At 39.7% G+C, this 25781-nt stretch overlaps 1 protein-coding gene across 1 annotated transcript in view; it reads left to right on the plus strand.

The window, feature by feature from the left end:
- Window positions 1–25781, plus strand: part of LOC140117044 (coagulation factor X-like) — a 42019-nt gene that overhangs the window by 11894 nt on the left and 4344 nt on the right. The window contains exons 6-14 of the mRNA XM_072133477.1: window positions 720–970; window positions 1521–1638; window positions 2280–2825; window positions 14421–14558; window positions 15826–15989; window positions 16168–16192; window positions 18683–18796; window positions 20377–20514; window positions 22274–22362. Coding sequence (XP_071989578.1) covers window positions 720–970; window positions 1521–1638; window positions 2280–2825; window positions 14421–14558; window positions 15826–15989; window positions 16168–16192; window positions 18683–18796; window positions 20377–20514; window positions 22274–22362 — 1583 coding nt within the window. The remainder of the gene's footprint in view (window positions 1–719; window positions 971–1520; window positions 1639–2279; window positions 2826–14420; window positions 14559–15825; window positions 15990–16167; window positions 16193–18682; window positions 18797–20376; window positions 20515–22273; window positions 22363–25781) is intronic.

A 25781-nucleotide genomic window follows, 5' to 3' on the forward strand; every position in this document is an offset into this window, starting at 1 on the left:
TGTATGTAGCTGTGTTCCTGGGGGCGAGGCGGCTGTATGTAGCTGTGTTACTGGGGACTAGGTGGCTGTATGTAGCTGTGTTACTGGGGACGAGGCGGCTGTATGTAGCTGTGTTACTGGGAGCGAGGCGGCTGTATGTAGCTGTGTTACTGGGGACTAGGTGGCTGTATGTAGCTGTGTTACTGGGGACGAGGCGGCTGTATGTAGCTGTGTTCCTGGGAGCGAGGCGGCTATATGTAGCTGTGTTACTGCTGGGATAGTGGAAAGGAAGCAGGAGGATGTGTATGTACGCTACACTCAGTGGGGGCCTCCACCAGATTTTGCGCCCAGGGGCCCCCACCAACCTTAATCCGGCCCTGAGAATGTAACAGGACATATCCACAAGGGATGGGCGTTGACACGAAAGCACATCATAAATGTGATGTGCACATTTATACACAAAGCGGTATATGCCAACCAGAATAACTAGTTACCCAAAATGTAGAAGGACAGCTACAGACTTGTATCACAGTATCAGGCTCTGCCCTAAGGTACTGGCATACTGGAAGGGAGTACAAAGATTCCTACATGACACCAGCAATAATCTATTCATAGACTACATAAACTGGATCATTTTGTTAAATGATAGTAGATGCATATTTTTTCTTTATTCCAATGTTTTGTCTTTGCCAGAATTTTTGCACTTCCATAACTTTCTAAATCTCCATTGTGTTATACAGACACATACCCATGTGGAAAAAGACCTGGCTTTAGGGCCAAGAGGTCCTTACCAGAGGAAGTGGAAAGTCCTACAAACCACACAGATGGTTCTAAGTTAAATGAAACTGCAAGTAGTGCACCAATCAGTAATAACATCCAGCCTGAAGAAGTCCTTCCTGACCTTTCATTAGATGATTTAGATGACGACTATAACCCAAATGAAAGAATTGTTGGTGGAAAAGACTGCAGATTTGGAGAATGCCCATGGCAGGTAACTAATATTGTAGTGGATTTATATTAGTGGACTGTGGGCAAACAACCTCTGGTGTCTTGGGAATAAGCTTTCACATAGATAATATATAGCTAAATATTGCATTTTTTAAAATATTTTTAGGAATGAACTCCTAGAGCGCTTCTACTGTCGCCATATTCTTTACTGAGTGAGGGTTGAGACTATGAAATTCTCTTCCACTAGATGTTGTAAGGGCTGATAATTTGTACATGTTCAAGAGGGGCCTGGATGCCAGATTCTGGAGAGAAAAAATATCACATCCTGTGGGAAAAAAAACATAACATAAATAGTTTCTGTTGATCCAGGTTGTGACTATGTTGACTTTCATATTAGGGGTTGGGAAGGATTTTTTTCTTACTCTGGACCACTTGGAAGTGGCCTTGCATGTTTTTTTCCGCTTCCTCTGGATGAACACTTTTTAACATAGGATTAATGGGTTGGACAACTGCCTATTTTCTATTATGATACTATGATGTTACATAACAATTTATGTAACCCATCTAAATTGTAATCTGGTGTATCAATGTAGGCTGTCTTGTTGAGTGAAGATAATGAACCGTTCTGTGGTGGAACAATCCTGTCCAAGCAGTTTATCCTCACAGCAGCACACTGCATAAACCAGACAAAATACATCAAAGTTATTGTAGGTAAGTATTGTATCCAGTAAGTAAAAATTAACGGGTTGGGGACCAGGGTAATTAACACCTTCATAACTAGACCCAATTTTTGTTTTTTTCTGCACTTATTTTTCTGCCTCTAAGTTTTCAATTTTATAGCAACCAATGAGACTTTGGTGTTGTTTTTATTCATAACAATAGAGGATTCTTATGTCATTTTTTTTTTTTTTAATGGAATTTTACTTTTAAACAAAATTTTGGGCTTTAGGCTTCTAGATCTACAAAAATATATGTTTTTTTACTACTACATCTTTTTTAAACACAGCTCCATGTTTAGTAGCATTGAATGAGGGATTACTGGTAACTATTTTGAAAAACTGATCCATAGGGGGGTTATAGGACCCCTCACAATCTGAAATAGTTTTTCTATCCTAATGAAATGTTAGCAATATTTTACTTATGAAAAATGTCTTTAAATCACTACTCAACTTAATTCACTTAAAAAAACAGTGCACTGGTTTATGTGAAGAAGTGGATATGATTGTACAGCTATATGGAATGACACACAAGCAAAGGGTAACAAATAACCCTTCTTCAAAGAAAATCTAAAAATGTCTACTTTTTGCATTTGAAACCAACCAAAACTAACATTATTTTGTATAATTTTCTAGGGGAGATGAATACTCAAAGGAAGGAAGCTGGTGAAGCTATACACATAGTGGATAAGATAATTATACACCCTAAATTTGTCAGGTTAACCTATGACTTTGATATAGCTGTCATAAAGCTGAAAGAAGCCATTAACTACACTGATAATATAATTCCGGCATGCCTCCCAGATCCTGATTTTGCTGAGGAAGTCCTAATGAAAGAGCGGGAGGCCATGGTAAGCGGTTTTGGACGTCTTCATGAGCGAGGGGCTCAGGCCACAAAACTTCAAAAGCTAAATGTACCATATGTTAGTAGGCAAACTTGTAAAGAATCCAGTAAGTTCCCAATCACAGACAACATGTTTTGTGCCGGCTATGACAAAGAAGTGAAAGATGCTTGCCAGGGAGACAGCGGAGGCCCACATGTCACTCCATACAAAGACACTTATTTTGTGACCGGAATTGTTAGCTGGGGAGAAGGCTGTGCACAACAAGGAAAATATGGTGTATACACTAAGGTATCCAAATTAAATAAATGGCTTAAAGGAGTACTGAAAAGACACCAGTAATATTGAGTTAAAAAAAAAACCTGTATTCCAGCGTCATCGGAGCTTTACCACTATATTCCATCAGATACATTTTTAATTGTAACAATTTCTCTAAATGTCTGCGCAATATATAGTCCTGCAATATCATTAAATATGTTTGTTCCTATTTCAATGAATTTCAAATTACCTTCACACCCCAATACTTTACATATATGATGGAAAATTACACTAATTCAAATTTAAGATTGTGAGAACTCTGTATAGTGCAATGACCAGAATCAGCAAGATAGATCAATTATAGACTTCAGGTGATATCATCTTTAGTTTCTGTAATACTATCATCTAATGAGACAACTGGAAAGATGGGGTCCAAAATAGACTTTCAGATTATGTAATCTCTAATCTTATGTGAAAGAACTAAAAACAGTAAGGATGGATCAATCATAGACCTACTGGCGATGCCAACTAAAGGAATAGGCTTGTGTATTACTACCATCTAATGAGAGATGAGAATTATAAACAGTGAGAAAGTATCAATCATAGACCTTCTAGTGATATCATCTCTAGGAATATGCTTGTGTGTTAAAGGGGTGTTTCAAGAATAGGCATAATTCATATACAAATGGGTCCTTAAAATATAAGCTAATATGTAATTAGTTGTTATTAAACATTTTGCTCCCCTTAGCAGAAAAATACTGGTGACATATACTGTAATGAAGAATTAAAATGCCACTGGCCCTTTAATCAGTCTATTGGTTTTCGCTGTGCGGAGCAGAAGCAGGATAGAAGATGGCTGTGGTTAAGTTTGGCTGTAGTTGGTTGGTTGCAGTGCATCCAGTATGGTCCGTGTTCTGGTGAGACATCATCTCAGTTGTGTAATGTGCAATAATGGCACGTACATATCATTACTATGGTAACAGAGCAGGACAGTCTGTTAGATCATCACTGGGAGCAGTGCATAAGAGAAAGGAGGAGTTACTGAGAACTTAAGGATCATGGGTAGTTTTCAGTGGCACCCATCTTGTTTATAACTCACCCTACTTTAGAAAGCCCAAACATTTTGACAATCATAAATTCAAACTATTTAAGCTCCGTTTTGTGACTACTGACATTGAGTTTTGTTATATTCATTTATTTATAGCAGTTTTTGTTTTAGACATTCATATTCCCGAAACACCCCTTTAATACTTTTGAGTAATATGGCTGTATGTTAGTATTATCAAATGAGAAAGAACCAAAATCAATAGGATCGGATTAATCTTAGACCTTCTAGTGATGTAATCTCTAGGAATATGCTTCTGTATTACTACCCTCTAATGAGAAAAAACTAGAAGCAGCAAGGAAGGATCAATAATAAACCTTTTAGTGATGTCATAGGAATATGGTTGAGAATTATCATTCACTAGTAATATGTTTGTGTGTTAGTACCATCTAATAAGAAATCAAGGAAAGAAGCTCTGGGTATTACTACCTTCTGGTCATGTCAGCTCTAGAAATATAGCTATCCATTTTATACTTAATGAGTATGTATCATTGTTAGATTTTGCATTATCATGGCAATCATGTATACTGATATATGTACATTTTCAATAAAGTTGACTTAGTAAAGTTTGTGATGTGTCTTAAATTCATCTAGACATTATATCTAAAACGAGTATAAGCCGACCCGGGTATAAGCCGATACCCCCAATTGTACCACCAAAACTGGGAAAACCTATTGACTCGAGTACAGGCCGAGGGTGGGAAATGCATTGGTCACAGCCCCCCCAGTATATAGCCAGCAAGCCTCCAGTAGTATACAGCTAGCCTGCCACCTGTAGTATACAGCCAGACCATTCTGCCGCCTGTAGTATACGGGCAGCCCAATCTGCCCTCTGCAGTATACAGCCAGCCCATTCTGCCCTCTGCAGTTTACAGCCAGCCCATCCTGTCCCCTTGTATTATACAGCCAGCCCAGCTTGCCCCCAGTAGTATACAGCCAGCTCAGCCTGCCCCCAGTAGTATACAGCCACCCCAGCCTGCCCCTGTAGTATACAGCCAGCCCATTCTGCCCCCTGCAGTATACAGCCAGCCCATTCTGCCCCCTGAAGTTTACAGCCAGCCCAGCCTGCCCCAGTAGTATACAGCCAGCCCAGCCTGCCCCAGTAGTATACAACCAGCCCATTTTGCCCCCGAAGTATACAGCCAGCCCAGCACTTAAAAAAAGTAATGATTCGTGTATAAGACGAGTTGAGGTTTTTCAGCACATTTTTTGTGCTGAAAAACTCGGCTTATACACAAGTATATACGGTACATCTGTACACATACTGGTTGTTGTGTACAGCTGGAGAGAACTTGAAATTGTTCACATCTATATCTGAGATGGATGCTCTTATAAGCTCCCCTGCATGTAAACATTGAGGGGCATCTTAACCGAATTTGTACTAAAAAAACGGTGTGCAAACTATGGGTTTCAGTCTTTATTTCCTCCATTTGTGCATTATGTTGAGGTTATTCAACACCCACACCACTAATAAAAGGAGAGGCCTTTGAGCGCTGGGAATAGGCAAGGTCGACAACCTCACCTTTAATGTCATAAAATTGTAAAGGATCACTGAAATCTAGGTCAGCAGGTTTGGTGAATGATCTGTTGAGGCTGGGTGCAAAGCTTCTTATGAGGCATACACTTCTTTATAAATTAGGCTTCATGTCCCTCACTGCCTCTTGAAGATAATAACAATCTTCTTGAGTGAAGACATTGGGGCTCATTTACTAAAGGTTGCGCTGCTCACTTTCATCGAACTGTGCACCTTTTTCGGGGATTACACGGCATGTACAGGTATTTAAGAAGTGTCTGCACTAGGATTTTTGTGCACGTGATCCCTTTTTGGTGCAGCTCCGCTGGCTTCCTTGCAAAACAATTTAGGGGGCGTACCGTTGGACGATCTGACTGATTCAGACTGAGCACGGGATTTAAAGGGGTATTCTCATCTGGGCATTCACATTTAATTAAATTCATTTGCCATATGCAAACATTTCTTCAATTGGATGTTATTAAAAAAAATGTTCCTGTGTGAAGATAATTTCTTCACACATGTAGCCATGTTGTCCCTTAGAAACGAGATTGCTTCCCCGGATACGACCACGTCACACTCTGGCAGCGGTGGCCAGACATGCGCTAATGAGCCCTGTCTGACCACCTGGATTCAGCGATCATTACCACAGGACGGCTGCGGGACCTGCAGTAACTCCTGGAAATTTAATATTCAGAAACTTTTTGTTTCTTTGTGCAATCTCTCCACCAGACGTGGCCGTAACCAAGGACACAGTCTTGTTTCTAAGGGACAACATGACTACATTTATGAGAAATTATCTTCACACAGGAACATTTTTTTTAATAACATCTAATTGAAGAAATGTTTATATATGGCAGATTAATGAAACTGAAAGTGAATGCCCAGATGAGAATACCCCTTTAACTTTCAAATTGTGTTGCAAGCCAAAGCACTTACATGCAACTTTAAAAAGATGGTATGCAGGATATCAAGCGCATGATCTTAGTGAATCACGGCACAGTGCACGGCACAGTGCATTATCGTCGAACAATGCACTTTTGGTGAACTCCAGTGGGAATGTAAGTAAATGTGCCCCAATGTGCTTAGATGCCTATCCCTGTGGTGCATGAGCATATTTTAAAGGGAACCTGTCACCACATTTGCACATATGCCAGACAGGTTCTTATAGAGCTCTATTCAATGACTGACACCATTCTTTTAGCTAAAAATTGTTTCGCTTACATCCCCATAAATCACTTTTTATGGTATATTACCTGACATCAGAGGGGGCGTGTCCTGCTCTGTCTGCCCCTCCCATCTAATCCTCCACCTGCCTTATGCCTCCTTACTGGTCACAGTTCATGTCATGTGACCAGAATGACATCATCTCTGGTACTTTATCTCCTTCACAATAGCAAAATGTACTCCATGCATGTATCTGACCACATGAAGTCACAGCAGCCTCCATGGACTTCTACTCCTATCCATCCTCCATGGAGGATGCTGTGATTGCATGTAATCACATACATGGCGTACAGTTTGCTATTCTTAGGAGGCTAAAGGACCTGTGATGATTTCACTGGTGACATGTCATGAATGTAACACAAGGCACGGTGTAAAATAATTGACACAATATATCCCTATCTGTACATAGAGCTTTATATGTCTGTAGTTGAATATTAGCAGACAGTCCCTAAGTACAAGGAGGCAGAGAACTGATTTGGAGAGACACAGAGCTGTCAGTCACAATAAGGGGGCGTGGTTCACTGCCAGCCTGAGAGAGAGAGAAGGGTCACAGAGACCAGACATGAGTCAGAAAAGCTAATTTGCATATCAGAAAAATGTCTGTAATTAAGGTACAGTGCCCCACTGGCCACTGATTTTAGGTGATATGGGGCGGACTTGTAACCCTTTATCAGCAGGCATTGTTACTCAGGGTGGTCAAAATCTGGTGACAGTGTCTCTTTAAGTCTGTCTGCTGTCCTTGTGTTCAGTGGATTCCCAGATGTTTTTCCTAAATGGAACATGTCCTATTTGGTCTATTTTTGTGGGCCAGAATAGCCAATGATAAGGTACAATGCAAGATTTACTCCCAATGCTCACTGATTAAAAAAAAAAGTATGGTCACCTTTGTGTGTTATCATCTATCTAATGTTTGGAAGAATCATGGTGGATATGATTTAGTACATCATGTCAGAAGCAATTATGTAAAGCAGCCTGAAGTCCTGGACTTGCTGTGCACATTAACTAGATACACAAGTATACAGAGTCAGATCAATATGCAAACAGGTACAAAGAGTGAAAAGAGGTCAGCAGCCATATTACCCTGCGCAATACCTCTCTACATTAAGAGGTTTGTGATTTGCATCAATACCTTTATGTGCTTTTTAACCCCAACACTGATGCAAAAACTGACATGTGTGCAAAAGGTCTTATGGTATGGATTTTATTTGGTTAATATAAATGCAAAGGGCAGGTAAAAGTAAGGAGAATCATGTGGCTAGTATTTTCATTCATTAAGCCCAAACTTTTGTTGATTCTTGCCAATAACCCCATAAGAATCATTCAGTTTCAGTTTCTAGTTTCACTCCTCTCCTTCCACAAGCCTTAAAGGGGTATTCCGGGAATATGAACGTCTGACACAAAAACCCATGATGATATAACTAAATGAATACAACAATACTCAATGTCATTAGTCACAAAACGAAGCTTAAATAATTTGATTTTATGATTTACAAAGTTTATGGCTTCTCTAAAGTAGGTGGAGTTATTACTAAGATGGCCGCCACTGGAAACTACAAGTTCCATGATCCTTTAGTTCTCAGTAACTTCTCCTACCACTTATGCTCTGCTAACAGTGATGATATAACAGACTTTCATTACCATAGTAATGATGTGTAACTGCCATCACCACAACACTGGTCATACTGGATGCACTGCAACCAACCGACTACAGCCAAACTTAGTGGTGATCACATGACCCTGCCCAGGCAGCTGCAGGACATGTGATGTGGACATGTGACCAGCAGCCATCTTCTGTCTTGCAACGGACCACGCGGAGGAAATTAACGGACTGATTAAAGGGCCAGTAGCATTTTAATTCTCCATTACAGTCTATGACAACAGCATTTTCTACTAAGGGGAGCAAAATTTTAAATAACAACTAATTACACATTAGCTTATATTTTGAGTGCCCATTTGTATATGAATTATGCTGATTCCTGGAATACCCCTTTAACTTATTTTTATTTTTCCATTTGATGTTGTATCATTGATCATTTGTATGATGCATTGTTATCTGCAGGACAAATTGTACTTATTAGTGGCACCATTTTTATGCAATCTACTGGGAAGCTACATAAAAAATCCTGATGGAGGGTGCCAATTGGTATCAATATTACATCACCCATGTATAGTGGTGAAATGGTAGACTTTCACCATAGCACCCAACAGGTTAACTACCACAACTGTTGACAGCATCTGATTATGGCAGTTAGTGGCATGTGTCTGCTGTATGGAGAAGAAACATCCTAAGAGCCTTCTCCATATAACCCTCGCCTCTATAGGACATATATGGACTGTAGGGAATCCCCAAGAGGTTAAAATATAATTCATCCTTTCCCAAACAACAAAAATGTTTCACTTCCACCTTAAAGGAAACCTACCACTTAAAAGTGGTAGGTTTATACACATATACATGGCACCAGCTCAGGGTGAGCTGGTGCCAGAGCATTTTTTTGTTAGCATTTTTTTGTTGTGGTAAGTTTCCTTTAAAGGGGGTTTCTCATGAAAGAAAATGTACAAATTCCAATCCCCTAGTGATTTAAACACAATAAAGATCATTTTTAAGCCTTTAGTTCAATTTTAGGTCAGTGTAAAACTACAGGGTGTGATTCGGGACTCTCTAAGCAGTTACCTTATGCTCCACCTAGTTCTGTGAGCTGACAATGTGGTTAGATTATCGGTAGAGATGGGCGAATCAATTCTAATGAAGTGCAATTCGTTTAGAATTTCAGAAAAACTTTGGTTCTACATGAATCCAAAGTTTACAGTGATTCTTGGAAACAATTTTTTTTCCCCTTAGCAAAATAGCGGGCACAACGTGTTATATGGGGCAGAGAACTCTGGGAAGAAGAAAGGAATCAGCGACCGGCAGGCTTATGTGATATCACAACCCTATAAAAACAGATGGCCATTTGCAATACCGTCATTTCACACTGCATTTACTGTGTCTAGCTGCTTGTACTCCGTAGCTGATGGAGTGATTTTTGCTCAAAGTCCATCTGTATACCCAAAATTTCAATTCTTTTTTTGTTGGGTTAAATCCACATGGTCGGAGGAGTGATTTTTTTCTCAAAGTCCAGGGTGTCAGTTTTTGGGGTTCTGTGTTCCCCAAATTTCAATTCTTTTTTGTTGCTAAATAGATATCAATAAATCTGCGTCAAATCCACATAGATAGTGGAGTTATTTTTTCTAAAAGTCTAGGGTGTCAGTTTTTGGGGTTCTATGTTCCCCAAATTTCAATTCTTTTTTGTTGCTAAATAGATATCAATAAATTTGTGTCAAATCCACATAGTTGCTGGAGTGATTTTTGCTCAAAGTCCAGGGTGTCAGTTTTGGGGTTCTGTATTCCCCAAATTTCAATTCTTTTTTGTTGCTAAAGTTGATATCAAGAATAGGCAGATTAGATCAGCCATGACACCTCCCCCAAATGTTGAGAAATTAGTCTGGATTCTAACTACCTGCCTCAGCCACTATTCTTATGCTGCCACCCGCCTGATGTCACACATCTACTGCCAGTTGCTCTTTCTGCCTCCCACCATCTTTACCAGGGACTGGAATTGTCACCCACCTCCATTGTGCCACTTCCTGACCTCCTGCTGCTGCTGCTGGCACCTCCACACTCTGTCATTGTGCCACACTGTAGCCTATCATGTTGCTGCCACCACCAGAATTTGTCATTGTGCAACTCTCTGACCTCATGCTGCTGCTACTGCTGCCTCCCCTCTACACACGGTGATTGTTCCACTCTCTGACCTCCTGCTGCTGCTACCGCCACCTATACACTTTGTCATTGTGCCACTCTGTGGCCTACAATGTTGCTGCCACCTCCATAATTTGTCATTGTGCCACTCTGCGGCCTACTCATGTTGCTGCCAACTGAACGCTGGAACATGGAACACCCTGTGATTTCCATAATGCTGTTATCACCCTCCACTCTATGACATTGCCACTATGTTTGGTCTTCCCCTTCATTTCATCTGTCAGAAGGAATGAAAAGCCTCAAGCAGGAGTGGATACAGAACACAGAGGACATGTAAATATCCTATTAAGTGGTCATCTACACTCACCGGCCAGTTTATTAGGTACACCATGCTAGTAACGGGTTGGAACCCCTTTTGCCTTCAGAACTGCCTCAATTCTTCGTGGCATAGATTCAACAAGGTGCTGGAAGCATTCCTCAGAGATTTTGGTCCATATTGACATGATGGCATCATACAGTTGCCGCAGATTTGTCGGCTGCACATCCATGATGCGAATCTCCCGTTCCACCACATCCCAAAGATGCTCTATTGGATTGCGATCTGGTGACTGTGGAGGCCATTTGAGTACAGTGAACTCATTGTCATGTTCAAGAAACCAGTCTGAGATGATTCCAGCTTTATGACATGGCGCATTATCCTGCTGAAAGTAGCCATCAGATGTTGGGTACATTGTAGTCATAAAGGGATGGACATGGTCAGCAACAATACTCAGGTAGGCTGTGGCGTTGCAACGTTGCTCAATTGGTACCAAGGGACCCAAACAGTGCCAAGAAAATATTCCCCACACCATGACACCACCACCACCAGCCTGAACCATTGATACAAGGCAGGATGGATCCATGCTTTCATGTTGTTGACGCCAAATTCTGACCCTACCATCCGAATGTCGCAGCAGAAATCGAGACTCATCAGACCAGGCAACGTTTTTCCAATCTTCTACTGTCCAATTTCGATGAGCTTGTGCAAATTGTAGCCTCAGTTTCCTGTTCTTAGCTGAAAGGAGTGGCACCCAGTGTGGTCTTCTGCTGCTGTAGCCCATCTGCCTCAAAGTTCGACGTACTGTGCATTCAGAGATGCTCTTCTGCCTACCTTGGTTGTAACTGGTGGCGATTTGAGTCACTGTTGCCTTTCTATCAGCTTGAACCAGTCTGCCCATTCTCCTCTGACCTCTGGCATCAACAAGGCATTTCCGCCCACAGAACTGCCGCTCACTGAATGTTTTTTCTTTTTCGGACCATTCTCTGTAAACCCTAGAGATGGTTGTGCGTTAAAATCCCAGTAGATCAGCAGTTTCTGAAATACTCAGACCAGCCCTTCTGGCACCAACAACCATACCACGTTCAAAGGCACTCAAATCACCTTTCTTCCCTATACTGATGCTCGGTTTGAACTGCAGGAGATTGTCTGGACCATGTCTACATACCTAAATGCACTGAGTTGCCGCCATGTGATTGGCTGATCAGAAATTAAGTGTTAACGACCAGTTGGACAGGTGTACCTAATAAAGTGGTCGGTGAGTGTATGTTGTGGATCAACTCCTGTTTGTTTTTGGCTTTGGCAATACTGATGGATTATTGACCGCTTTAAAGCGGACACTGACAGATGAAAAGAAGGGCAAAATGATCAATGCAAAATTACTGCCGACACCCTCCCCACTCTTTTGGGGGGGTTTCTACATGTATCCGCGTTTAACAGAACAGGTTCTGCCATAATCTATAGAATCATCAGATGTCAGTGTAAATAGAATGCACTCTTTGAGGTTATAGTGGGATCTTGGCGTTCAGCTCAGTCCTTTCGAGCTGGCACAGACATTACCTTATGAGGCTGCGTTCCCGCTTCACTTATTTGGTAAAGTTGGGCCCTGTAAGTGCCCATGGAATTGAAGAGTGAAGTGATTCTAAGAGCAGCGGCTGTCATGTGCATGTCATACTAAAACACAGAATTGTTTGAAGACCAAACCACGCTCCCTATGCATATTTGAGCATGTCACATGTTCTACAAAACCCTACAGGCTCTCTGCAGCCAGGAAATACCTGTTTTTTAACGTGATTTGTCATGATTCGATTCAGGTCGAAACAAATTTTGCCGGAAAATTTGGCAAACTGGGAATTTTTGAATAAATCGCCCATCTCTAATTATCAGGGTACAGGTTTATATACAATTTAATTTACCTTCTGAAAATTCAGTAGCATTTGACACATAGAAAGATAGATGAGACAGATCAGAGATGATGACATCCATGGAAACTTATCTGTTTGTAGCTTTACACTCCTCATGCTGCTGCCAGCAGGAAGTCAGTGTCTGTGTATCAGTGTGAGAGTTCCTTCCTGGATTGTAGGGGGTTGGGCTAGAGTGCAGGGGGCAGGGCTAGAGTGCAGGGAGCAGACAATCTCAGCTCCACGGTGGTCACACAGAAATCCAAGATGGCTTCCCCGACCCTAAGTCATAAGTTACAGGGTCGTGTCTGGTGGCAATTGAAATTGTGTACACCAGGACTGATAGAGACAGGTTGGAATTATATCTGTCAAATGCTGTATTTTTGTTAAACAGTGAATTAGAGAATATGTTATTTTGTTATCCTGTGTACATTTTAGAAACTTGTCTTTGTGGGAATACACCTTTAAAGATGTCTGGGATACATACTTGAATCTTTCCTTGAGAGAAGGTCCCCTCTAAGAATGATAATCTGTTTTTAGTGTTTTAAAGAACAACAAGAGTTTAATTAAAAAGGTCTTAAAGAGAACCTGTCACCCCAAATTAGTGCCCCTAATAAATAACCCGCCCATCGATCGGACATCAAGTATGTTATGTGTCATATGCTATAGCGCCGATTACTAAAGTTTGATTAATGCCAGGACTTTGAAATGAGCAGCATTAGAAAGGGGCCGGAGAGTAGATTCATTAGGTATGTTTGGATGGTTAGATGGGGGCACTAATTTGGGGTGACAGGTCCTCTTTAAAGTTGTAGGGATAAGTTTTGTTTAATTTTTTTTATATGAATATTAATGCATGGGTTAGTTGAAAGTCATTATATTTAGCTTTGTTTGCCACCAAAGCGCAGGGTATATTTAATAATTATAAAGATTTTCTAGGGCTTCTGTATTTATGGCAGAGAAGCAAGTGTGATACTTCTCCAGAAGGTCCTGTGTTTATACAGTATTGATTATTCGTGTCAGGGTGTTTCTGAACATAAGGGAACATTGGTTTGCTTTCTGCTCTATTGCTCTATTGTTGTCTATGTGCTCTCCCTGTGCCCCTAATCCTGTGTTCCACTCTACTGTGTGTGCCTGTAGAAGAAGCCATGTGCTGCAGGATGTCATGTCTTACTATAGGCAGGTAGGGACTATTAAGTGTGGCAATTTCTGTATAAATGAGAACTGGGTATAGAATCAGGGCCCCACTATCTGTGTCTTCATTCTGTCCCCCGGGTGTGCCTTACAGCCTGAAACTGATTTTGACCGTGATTAATGAAATTAAATATGATTTGGTTGTTATTGTTAACTCACAGCTTACTCATGCAATTCGAACGGTATAATAGAATAAACCCCTCTTCCCCCTACAACTTTTAAGATCTCCAAAATGAAATAAGGAAATTATTATTTATTATAACTTCTAGGAAAACCCCAAAGCCTGGTATCTCACAGGTGGGACCCGGGGACATTGTTTTGTTCTATGTTGATACTTTTATAGCAAATAGCACTAGAAATGATGTTTTACTAGAAAATAATCCTGCTGAATATAAATCCTACTACTGCACTAAAACACTGCACCATAAATTGCAGAATATAGATAGAATTTAAATCTTATTCACAAAAACAATAAATTGCAACAGGTTGCTGGCTATTTTACTGCTATAATAGAAAGGCGGAGTTGAAGAATATAAAGTTGAAGGTTCTCCTTTAATTCTATATATGTAACATGTTTTATCGGGTCATTTAATACATGTGCTAGTATCCTCCCCACTAGGCAAACAAAGCTTTGCCTTCAAAGTGTACATTCACTGGACCCTGATCTTTGAACTTAAAAAATAAAAAGTTGCAAAAGTTGCTGCCAGGAACCAGCTCTTAAAACAACACGGCTTCCAATGTTTCCGAAGGAGCAAAATGGCACATTCTGTGAATATGCTGTGCATTTCCTCCCTAGTACTCCTTGTCCTGCAGACAGAAGCAACAGGTATGATTCCATTTACTGTATAATTTCTAATATAATACAAAAGTAAATATAATAATAAATGTTATGTCAGCCAGGGATGTATGATCAGTAGGAAAACTGTTTCTTCATGCATTAACATTTCTATTGGTAAATTGTATTGTTGTAGATTTTACCATTCTGCCCCTCCTGGTACATATGGGGATTCATGCAAATATATAATATCTTTTCTATTCATTTGTGACCTTAGTGATTTAGTAATACACTGACCTTTATTTAATGCTATGTATGGACCCTCCCGTTGATTGCTGTACTTGACACCTCCTCTATAAAGAAAGTAGCCATATGCATTGCTCAGGTGTGATCAACACTTTAAAAAGTTGTATTTGATACGATGAGATGTATAATCACAGACAGCAAACGGACAAAACTCATGTACATTTAGCCTTATTCTACAAAAAGGGTGAAGCTCTACCTTTAAAAAAAAGGCAGTAAAAACGCTGACACCTACTGGTTATAAATTTTGATGTGCTTAAAGGGGTTTTCCCAAGAAAATTCTCAAATTTCAATCCCCTAGTGATGTTAACACAACAAAGATCATTTTAACCCTTTAGTTAAGCAGACACCTTATGATCTGTCTAGTTCAGTGAGCTGTGGTTAAATTATCAATGTACAAGGTTTATATACACTTTCATTTACCTTCTGAACATTGTACTAGCATCTCACACATAGGAGATGAAACGGATCACATTATACACAATGACATTCTACAGCTCTTGCTACATCAGCTACACACACTGTTAGTTCCAATATGCCTCCCTCCCCCTTCCCCCAGATAAAGAACTTATCTGCATGTAGCTTGTAGCTTTCCTCTCGCTGCTGCTGATGTTTGCCGACAGTGTCAGTGTGTCAGTGTCAGTGTGAGCTCCTCCTGGAATGTAGGGGGGAAGGGGCAAGAGACAAGAAGGATGCCAACCCTAAAGTCAGAAGATACAGGGGCAACTGAAATTTTGTACACCAGGACTGATAGTGACAGGTTGGAATTATATCTGCAAAATGCTGTAATAGCAGTAAATTAGAGAATGTGTTATTTTGTTATAGTTTAATAGTACATAGAGTACATTTAAGAAACTTGTCTCTGTGGGAATACCCCTCCAATACAACATTTGCTCCAAACGATACAATCACAAAATCAACCGTAGAACTATAGGAATTCACACTGGATATTTTATTCTTTTTTTATGCTGCCATAGAAACATATCTGTTTTTTCAATAATATTTTTCCATACAGTTTTCTTATCTAGTGAAAAGGCCAAGCAAGTAATACAAAGAACCAAGAGGGCCAACTTCATGCATATAGAAGAAATTCAGAAAGGAGATTTAGAAAGAGAGTGTCTAGAAGAAATCTGTTCATATGAAGAGGCGAGAGAAACATTTGAGGACACAGATAAAACAGTGAGTTCTCCCTTTGTCCTCAGCAAATAGAGTGTTTTTCGGATATGCAAATTAACCTGTAAGTGCAATAGAGGCATGTCTTTCCTGTCTCCACCTCAGAACTTTGATTTACAGATTACTTTACCACAGTAAAGTTGAGGCTCCTCTTCAATATCTAACTGAACTTTATCTTTTACAGATGTCATTTTGGGCAACTTATTATGGTAAGTTGAAACACCTCTTGACTTTTTAAAGAACACATACCAATTTGTAGAAATTTGAACAGTTAACAAACTTGAATTTTGGGGGAAGCAAACAATACTTGTGTCTTTTAATATTTTACTTCATAAAATATACAATTCACTTTAAATATGACAACCATTATCATTGTCTTTAGACAATCAATCACAACCTTCAATTTCAGGATTTGAAACATGTAAAATTTTTGTGCAATTTTGTGATAAAAGTGTTTGATCAAACTGTCCGAATTATGCAAGTGTCCCCTATCAACATTAGTCATGTTGTCAGGGCTCTGAGTCTGTGGACCCTCTGGACCACCGTGGGAGATGAAACTAGCCGTCACCTGGGAACGGAGTTTAAGTGGCACCTGGCCTTCCCCAGAACCCGCTGCAAAGTGGGATGGTCTTGCTGCGGCGGGGTACCACCAGGTCATTCCACAGGTGCGACTAGCCCGCGGTGGCAGCCCAGGTAGTAATGCAGGAGACAGTCTGTAACCGGGGTGACAGGTGGAGAACAGCATAGGAAGGCACACTAGGACTCACATCAGGAATCACAGGAGCTGGCACACGGATCAGGAACACAGGAACGAACTGGCAGACTGGACAGGAACGCAGGATACACAGGAACACAGGATACACAGGAATCCAGGATACACAGAAGGGAAATGACTTGAAGATCCGGCGGGGAATGATGAGAGCCACCTGATTAAATGCATTCCCGGAAGTGGCCACCTCCAATCACCTGTGCGCTGGCCATTTAAATCTTGAAGTACTGCCGCTGATGTGCCCTAGGGAGCGGGGCCGCGTGCGGGGCCTATTTCAGACCGGAAGCAGGAGCGTGGAGAGGTAAGTCCACGGGAGCAGGGCCGGGGCAGCGAAGAGGGGCACCGGTGCACCTGCGGTCCTCGGTATGGATCGCGGGGGTGCCCATGAAACATCTGACCAGTATAGTAGTATAAATGTGTAGTATTATTATCAGGAATTGGCAATGTATGAGTGGCTCAGGAGCCACATCAGATGTCTGACCTACTGCTGTAGCTCACCATTAAACAAAATAAACACTGCCCCCAATTTCCATTGGAAAGCAATCTTTTCTCTTGTCACTGCTTTTCACCCTTAATAAGATGTGACACAAGGGAAAATATGCTGGAGGGAGGTTAATGGGGGAGAGGGGTTGTAAATGGAGAATAATGAGTAGCGAGTACTTATTTTTGTCAGCTTTCTTCAATTTTCACAATTTATAATGTTTCTGATATGACAAGAAGTGGAGCTGTGTAAAACTGTAAAATGTAGAAAAATTAAGTAGAACACTAAAAGGGGTTTGCCCATGAAAGAAAGTTCTCAAATTTTAGTCCCTTAGTGGTGTTTACACAATAAAGATCATTTTAACCCCCTAACTATATACAATTTTACTTTGTTTTATTGCTGTTTTCGTATCACTCATTGATGGTCAGTGTAAAATTCCACAGTGTGGAAGTAGACATTTTATGGTTCCTCTCTGCTATGAGATCCTGTGTGCTTATATTATCAGGATACAGGGTTTATCTACACTTTCATTTAGTTTCTGAACATTCAACTAGCATCTGACACACAAGAAAAGAGAGATGAGACAGATGAGAGATCAAAGATGATGAGATCCATGAGATAAATATATAACACAATGACACTCTCAGCACTGCTAACTCACCTTTAACACACACAGAGTCAGTCCTGCTATATGCCTCCCTCCCCTGTATATAGACCTTATCTGCCTGTAGCTATTAGAGTAAGTGAATTAGGACCTTTTTTGTTGTTATCCTGAGTATATTTAAGAATCTTGTTTTTGTGGTAATATGCCTTTCATAAATGCCATCTATTGAACCTGGAGGAAAATCTTTATATATCGAACCCATCTGTTTTATTGTTCTCCTGGGTATTAATAAAATTTTGTATCTGGGCCTAGGTAACTGCTCAGACCTGTGATAGTCTAGGGGTGTTACTCAGAAAACCCCAGAGCCCTTCTGGCACATTCGCATTATTGTAAAAGTTTATTTTAGGAGGAAGAAGGCCATGGATAACAAATATAAGAAGTTTTCCATATGGTGCCTGGATCTATGAGTATGTGCTCCTGGTTTATCATGATTGATTTTAATGGCAGATTTTCTTCAAGAGGATGTCACAACTGAGGAAGTAAATAGATGAGGAGCAACAGCAGGACAAGGGAATAGAGTATCAGAGGGGCAGTATGTCTGTGTTTATTTTTAGGTAAGCTCTCTCCTCCATATAATAAATGTGAAAAATGACCTAAAAAGCCCCTTTAATATGTAAACAATTTTCCTTTTTGGTCACCCTAAATTAAATGTGGCTCACAAGAATTACATGAGAGTTTTGTCATCAATGGAATGGTAGAACTGGAAGTGTAAGTGCATAAGCTATATAATAAGTAGTTAAAAATTCAATGTCAATAATTTAAGTATAATTTACTCATATACACAGAAGGCAAACCATGTTCCTCGAGCCCTTGTAAAAATGCTGGAGCTTGCACTGATTCCATTCGAAATTATACATGCAACTGTCTTGAAGGCTACAAAGGAAATAACTGCCAATTTGGTAAGAACAAGTCAGAAACAAACGCAATAATGTATGGTAAAATTGTTGAAGTTACTTCTGTTTTATTTGACAAAAATGTAAACAAGATGATGATGCTTGCCGTTAACCAAATGTAAAAGATATATACATTACATTATCAATAATATACAGACAGTCGCCGGGTATGTACAACATAGGTTCTTTAAAGTCCCATTGACTGAAAAGTAAAAATGTTACAGGCCTTAGAAAGGTACAACATAGAGATTACATTTTCTAAGTTGATTTTATAAGGAAGGAGGCCATGGATAAATAAAAAAAAAAACATTACCACAGTCAAGGTAGCTGAATCTATGAGTAAGTGTCCTTGGTTTATCATGCTGGATTTTGATGGTAGATTTCCTTTAACCCTTACTGCTCACACAATCACAGAATACACTTCATGTTACTATTTCACAGCTGGTTTCTACTACTTAACTTCATTCTCTCCCAAGCGATGCAAGCTGCCAGACTGGTCACCATGTAATCTAGTAAATACATACTATGCTGAACTCAGCAACATTGGAACTATGCTAGCTTATAGCTGACTTTGCTTTAGGGCAAAGACAGAAAGAGGAAGACAAGGCAATAGGAGAGAAGATACCAGATATAAACAAACAGAATACATACTAACTTGGTGTGAACTATAACAACCAGGGAGGAAAGGTTCCCAGGACCTTTTATGTGATGTTAGAATCCTGTTTCCAACACTGATATAATTCGGATTCTATCCACCACAGCAGGCTAAGGGTGCGTTCACACGTCGCGTTTTAGATGTGTGCATCAGTACCCATGCGTTTTTTAAATGTTACAATGCGTTTGGCTACTCTGGAATCGTTTTTCTTCATTTCTGTAAGTGTTAGAAGCTGTATAAACATTTTCACCTCTTCTTAGACTTACAGCAATGAAAAAAAATATTTCCAGAGCAGCACAACGTATTGTAACATTGTTTCAAAGCATCCAAAATGCCACATGTAAACATACCGTCAGGCTACATTCACACTGCCATATGGGGGACATATATAAAGCAAACGTATATGCGGCCGTCCCCCATAGACAGCAATGGGCGCACGGCGCCCAACAGGAGCGGTATGGTGCAATACACGTGCGGCACCGTACAGCTCTGTACCCCGTAGAAAGATAGGACATGTCATGTCTTTCTCCGGAATACAGCGCCACGCGCCATATATTCCTATGGGGAGGGCCGGGGGTGAGTGGCACTCTCCCCCTCCTCCTCTTCCCGGCATTGCCGTTTGCCCGCCGTGCTACAGTACGGCGGGCAACGGCAGTGTGAATGTAGCCTAATTGTTAATTAACCTAAAAGGAAACTACTGGGTGTGGTACATAATTAACCAATGCCTTGAGAAAGAGATTGACCATTGTTCAGGTAGAACAATGTTAGAACAATGTCAGAACAATGTTAATCAGCACATCCTGAGCTGCATCTTGTTGATTCCCATATGGGAGGACAGTGCAACTAAGAATGGTACATGGTGTCCAAGGATTTTCTACAGTGATAAGATAACAATGTTACCAACATATTTTTTAATGATGTATTTTTACAGCAACCAATGAATGCTACCCCAATGCACAAGATGGGTGCCAGCACTTCTGTGAGCCCAATCATGCCCCAGAGGCTTATATGTGTTCATGTGCATCTGGATACACGCTTGGTGAAGATACAAAGTCATGTTACCCAGCAGGCAAGTGAAAACATCATGGCAACCTGACTATCCCCCCCCAACCCCTACAAAAAAATATAAAGTAACTTAAATATTAAATATAACCTGAGGGTGTGTTGAGCTTATGTTTAAATGCTGTTGGAAGTTTTGGATGGTTGCCCCTGTAACAGAAACAAATTAAAATGGTCAAAATGCATTTGGTCTTGTTTAAATTATTAAAAAGTAGAGATAATAGAATTAACTACCGTAATCAAATAGTGAATTGCCAGTGTGTTCCTTTTACAAGTACTAGTTGGGGAAAGCAAGCATATGTTCTGAAAGGAAACATGGGGGAAAAATATGAGACAAAGGCCAACTACACATAATGAGTGTAGTTTCATGGGGCGCAATTTTTTAAATTGTTACTTTACAAGTACAAGCTGTGGAAAGCAAGCATATGTTATGAAAGGGGACATGTGAGAACAATGAGCCAAAAGCCACATACACAAGACAAGCAAAGTTTCATGGTCCAGGAGACAATTTTCTTAATTCTTCGCTCACCCATTGATGACAGTTGAAAAAGACTACCCTGGCACACAGCTATTTAAAAAGAACGGACAGTTTTTATCTAAGAAGCATATTACTAATTTCCCTTAGAAATAAACATCAAACACTATATCCCTGGGGATGACCCTCATACATATTATATTTGTAATTGCTTCTACATTGATCTGTATAACTGATATCTAATGTGTACAGCCACCTTTACTTTACACTATTTTCTGCAACATAACTTTTTGATACTTGTTATGTAAGTGGATTAGAACAAACAAAAAGAAACAGTATAGAAGGAGAACTAAGGTTAGAAAAGAAGGTGGGGGGTAAAGGGACAAAATGGATACCATGTAGGTATAGGTACCCAAAACCCCACCTAAATGCCTAGTGGAACTCCTTTAATCTACGCATGGGGGTCAAACCCTCAAAAAAAACTTGTAAAACCAAAGGTATCCCCCAAAGGGAGAAGAGAGGGAAGACTCTAACAACAAAAGTATTAGAAACACAATAAATCTTTATTAGTGAAGTATATAAAAACATGATGTGAGTAAATTTAATACATAATGCAGAAACATACAAGCGGTAAGACACAGAAAAATTGCAGCCGTGCTCAAGGACAATACATGGAACACAATGGGAAGATCTTATCAAAGACTAACGAAGGCTTTGCATAGCCGAAACGCGCGTCGGGGCGTTGCAGTCGTCTCGGACACCGGAACACCCTATTTCATTATTTGGTAAGGACTGGTAGTCACATTAACCTTGATACCCTACAACCCGTTTTTCTTGCCACTACAGGCATCTCAGTTCATTGCACTCAGCAACTTACCCTGGTATCTCTAGGATTTTATACAATCCATCTTAGTCCTTACACCTACCTTTTTTGATAAGATCTTCCCATTGTGTTCCATGTATTGTCCTTGAGCACGGCTGCAATTTTTCTGTGTCTTACCGCTTGTATGTTTCTGCATTATGTATTAAATTTACTCACATCATGTTTTTATATACTTCACTAATAAAGATTTATTGTGTTTCTAATACTTTTGTTGTTAGAGTCTTCCCTCTCTTCCCCCTTTGGGGGATACCTTTGGCTTTACAAGTATTTTTTGTTATGTAAGTGGTATAGTAAAAGGGCAAATTAGGCAGTTCTTAATTAACTATAACAAACAGCTGAATGTACAGAATTACTACACCATTCTAAGTGATGTTATAAAGCAATAAAAAGATATTGTCTTTCCATTGACAGATCCCTATGCTTGTGGACAGTTGCTGAATGACGAGAATACTACAGTGCTCGGACGCCAGGAAAACTACACCAATCCTTTTCCTTGGCAGGTAAAGTTAAATATCTTTTAATCATGAAAATAATCATGACCTGTTACTAAAAGATTAAAAAGTTTATATTTTATGTGTTTATTTGACCATAAAGGTAACATGTCATCAGGTAGACAATTTTTACCCGAAGACAGGTGCCAATAGCCTATGGAATGATCATTTAAAAAATAGCTTTGTAAGCAAGAGGATCAAAACATAAATCCAGTATTTTTTAATCAATGCAGTTAAAATGGCAAGAGTCATCTTCATCTCAATCTCTCATTACCCCTCCACACTAATAAGGGAGGCTGATGAGGGCCATGAGTGAGGAGGAAATTGTAGAAGTACCTTGTTAGCCAGGAAAAATCAAAAATCTGATGTAAATACTTTTGTGTAAAAACTACAAAAGTGCTTAAGGAATGATACCTTTATTGGCTAACCAGAAAACTTATATTTGGTGCAAGCTTTCCGGGCACACACAAATGAAGCACGGAGAGAAAAAGACAACATTTTAGGGATGTTACAATAAGATAATTAGTACATATGGTGAGACTAACTCCAGACCCTGCCATCCTAGCCCCCCCATCACCCTTCTCTGTGTAACATAACCTCCACTTTTATTGCCCCAGCTTATCTTAATTGAGTCTCACCATATGTACTAATTATCTTATTGTAACATCCCTAAAATGTTGTGTTTTTCTCTCACTGCTTCATTTGTATCCATACCTGAAGAAGGGGCCTGTGTGCCCTGAAAGCTTGCACCAAATATATTTTCTCTGGTTAGCCAATAAAGGTATCATTCCTTAAGCACTTTTGTAGTTTTTACACAAAAGTATTTACATCAGATTTTTGATGAGTGATGAGGGAGGAGGGATTGAGAAGATGATGACTCATGCTGTTTGAACTGCACCCCCTTCAAGAACTTAACACTCGTTGCTTGAAGAGAGCCAGGTAAGGTAAAATAATTGATTAAAAAGCACTGAATTTATTTATATAGCTGATATAGGCATTTTGACATGCCATAGACTATTGGAACCTGTCTTCAGGTAAAAATGACCCCCTTGATGACAGGTTACTCTTAAAGGAAATCTACCAAGCAATTCTAACTTTTTTAAGCACTCATGCTGCTGGGTAGCAACCAGCATCATAAATTCGGACATATGGTTATAAAAATGTTTTGTGGCCAGTGAATGTAAAGACATAGCAGGTACCATTTCATATTGTGGTTTCAACTGGAACTTGACCTTAAATGTACCAAAATCTTTTGCCATTTTGAGAATCATATTTTTAGGGTGTAGCTTCTTAAGAAAGGTCAAATGCATCAAAGTTTGTTATCCAAGTAATATGCAATATAAAGCTAGACAAGAGAGTCTAAGCTGGCACCAGATTTATCACTCAGCATTAGACACTGTGATAAATTTGCCAAATTTTCAGTTTATGTTTTAATTTTTACTGTCTGAATAAACATAATGTGAGACATTGTTTACATGCCAATGGTTAAGAATATGTTTAAGCACCTGCATCCGGTTTGCAAGTCTGGCCCAAAGAGGCACAGGAAATTACGTTAATCATAGTTAATATAATCATATGGGCAATTAATTAGTATTCCTATCTGAGCATTGACATTTAATTTATCTTCCACTGGATTTTATTGATTGTTATATCCAAAAGAAGAAAACACCATCAAATGCCAGTAGTGCCTTCAACATTTTTCACAAAGAGTCGCAAACATTTGTGAATCAAAAATAATATTGTTGTCAAACATGTAGATCATAATTAGAGAACAGCAATGAGAAAGATTATACTAACATACAAGTCGCTTCAGCACATTAGCGGCCATATGACATCACTGGTTGCTCTGGTGCGAATTTGGTCTCTTTCACAGTTCTGTGTCTGTCGAGGGTTTCTTGGCCATAACTTTGTCACCAAAGATTTTCTACAGGTTTTCTATAGGGTTTAGATCAGGACTGGACATTTTATTGTTTCAGTGTTTTCTGTTTCAAGGAACTGCTTTATGCCTTTTTCTGTTTGCTGGGGCATTGTCATGCATGAAAATTGCTGGCTGATAGAGTGTAGAATGTAAGGAAGAAATATTGTTAAAAAAAATTCTGATACACACTTGCATTCACTCTGCCTTCTTTACATACTTTGGGTTCAGTCTTTTCCCAGTTTGTTGGCCATAATGTTTCCAAATGAGACAAATAAATAAATTAAACTTGCTTTTATCACTAAAATGAATTGAGGACCACTTCTACTCTGTCCACACAACATTCTCTTCAGCAAAGGTGAGTGCAGCCTTTAGATTATTTCTGGTAATGAGAGGTTTGATCACTGCGGAGAGGGCATTCAGTTCAAATTGCTATTTCAGCTGCAGTGTTGAAACAATTACCTATGGAGACTCTCCACATTATCCTGTCCTCTCTTGCATTTGTCTTTTGAGGATAAGCCTACTTTGGGGGCTTGAATAAGTTTGTGATACAATAGAAAATGCAATATTCTTGAAATCACAGTCTTGGCAAAACCAACTTCTCTTGCTATGGCTGATAGGGTCACCTTCTTTGGCTTAAATCTGGACAAACTGCTGCAGGAGGGTTTCAGACACTTTGGAACGGCACACCGTTTTTGAAATGCAATGAAAACTGAAAATCGGGCTGCCAGTTAAATAGAGCTTGTCAGGTAATTAGGGAAATTAACATCAGGTGCCAAATTAACACCAATAACTTGCAGGTATCTGAAAGTGTGCTTACATTTTTATTCTGTACTTTAGAATATATAATGCTATTTTTATGTTAATATATATTCACATATGACTTCACAATGACCTTGACATTTAGAAAATGGTGTGTTCTTTAATTTTGATCTTTAGTGTATATACATTTCATTAATTGGATGTTATTTAAAATAAATTACCTGGGTGAAGTTAATAAATGTAGCCATATGGTTCGCTGTCTTTAGATATACCCACCCCTGCACCAGGGCTGCATCTGCCATGAGGCGGGATGAAGTTCCCTTTTTAGGGGGAGGAGACTGCCGCCGGTAGTATGGATATTGCCAAACGCTGGCATGTCCGTACTACCTAAAAAAATCAATTACATTGGCATCATCACACACTCCAGCCTGTGTCACTAGACACAACATGGCATCCGGTGCGAAAGGAGCTGTGGGGGAGGTAAGTGCATAGTTTATTATTTTTTTCTGGTGTCATGTGTATATATACTGCTAGGGGAGGCTTTGTGCTGCTGGGGATCTGTATATAGGGGCTCATTAAACTGAGTGGCCTTATATGGAGTACTGTGTATAATTTAATTTGGGAGTATGCATGCATACGGGGCTGTTATAAATTAGGGGATCTGTATATAAATAAAACGGGATTGGATATAAATTAGCAGTTTGTTGTAGTTCAGGGGGTATGGTATGTATAATTGTTGGGGCTGTACATA

The sequence above is a fragment of the Engystomops pustulosus genome, chromosome 2 (genome assembly GCF_040894005.1).
Source record: "Engystomops pustulosus chromosome 2, aEngPut4.maternal, whole genome shotgun sequence".
NCBI classification, from domain to species: Eukaryota; Metazoa; Chordata; class Amphibia; order Anura; family Leptodactylidae; genus Engystomops; species Engystomops pustulosus.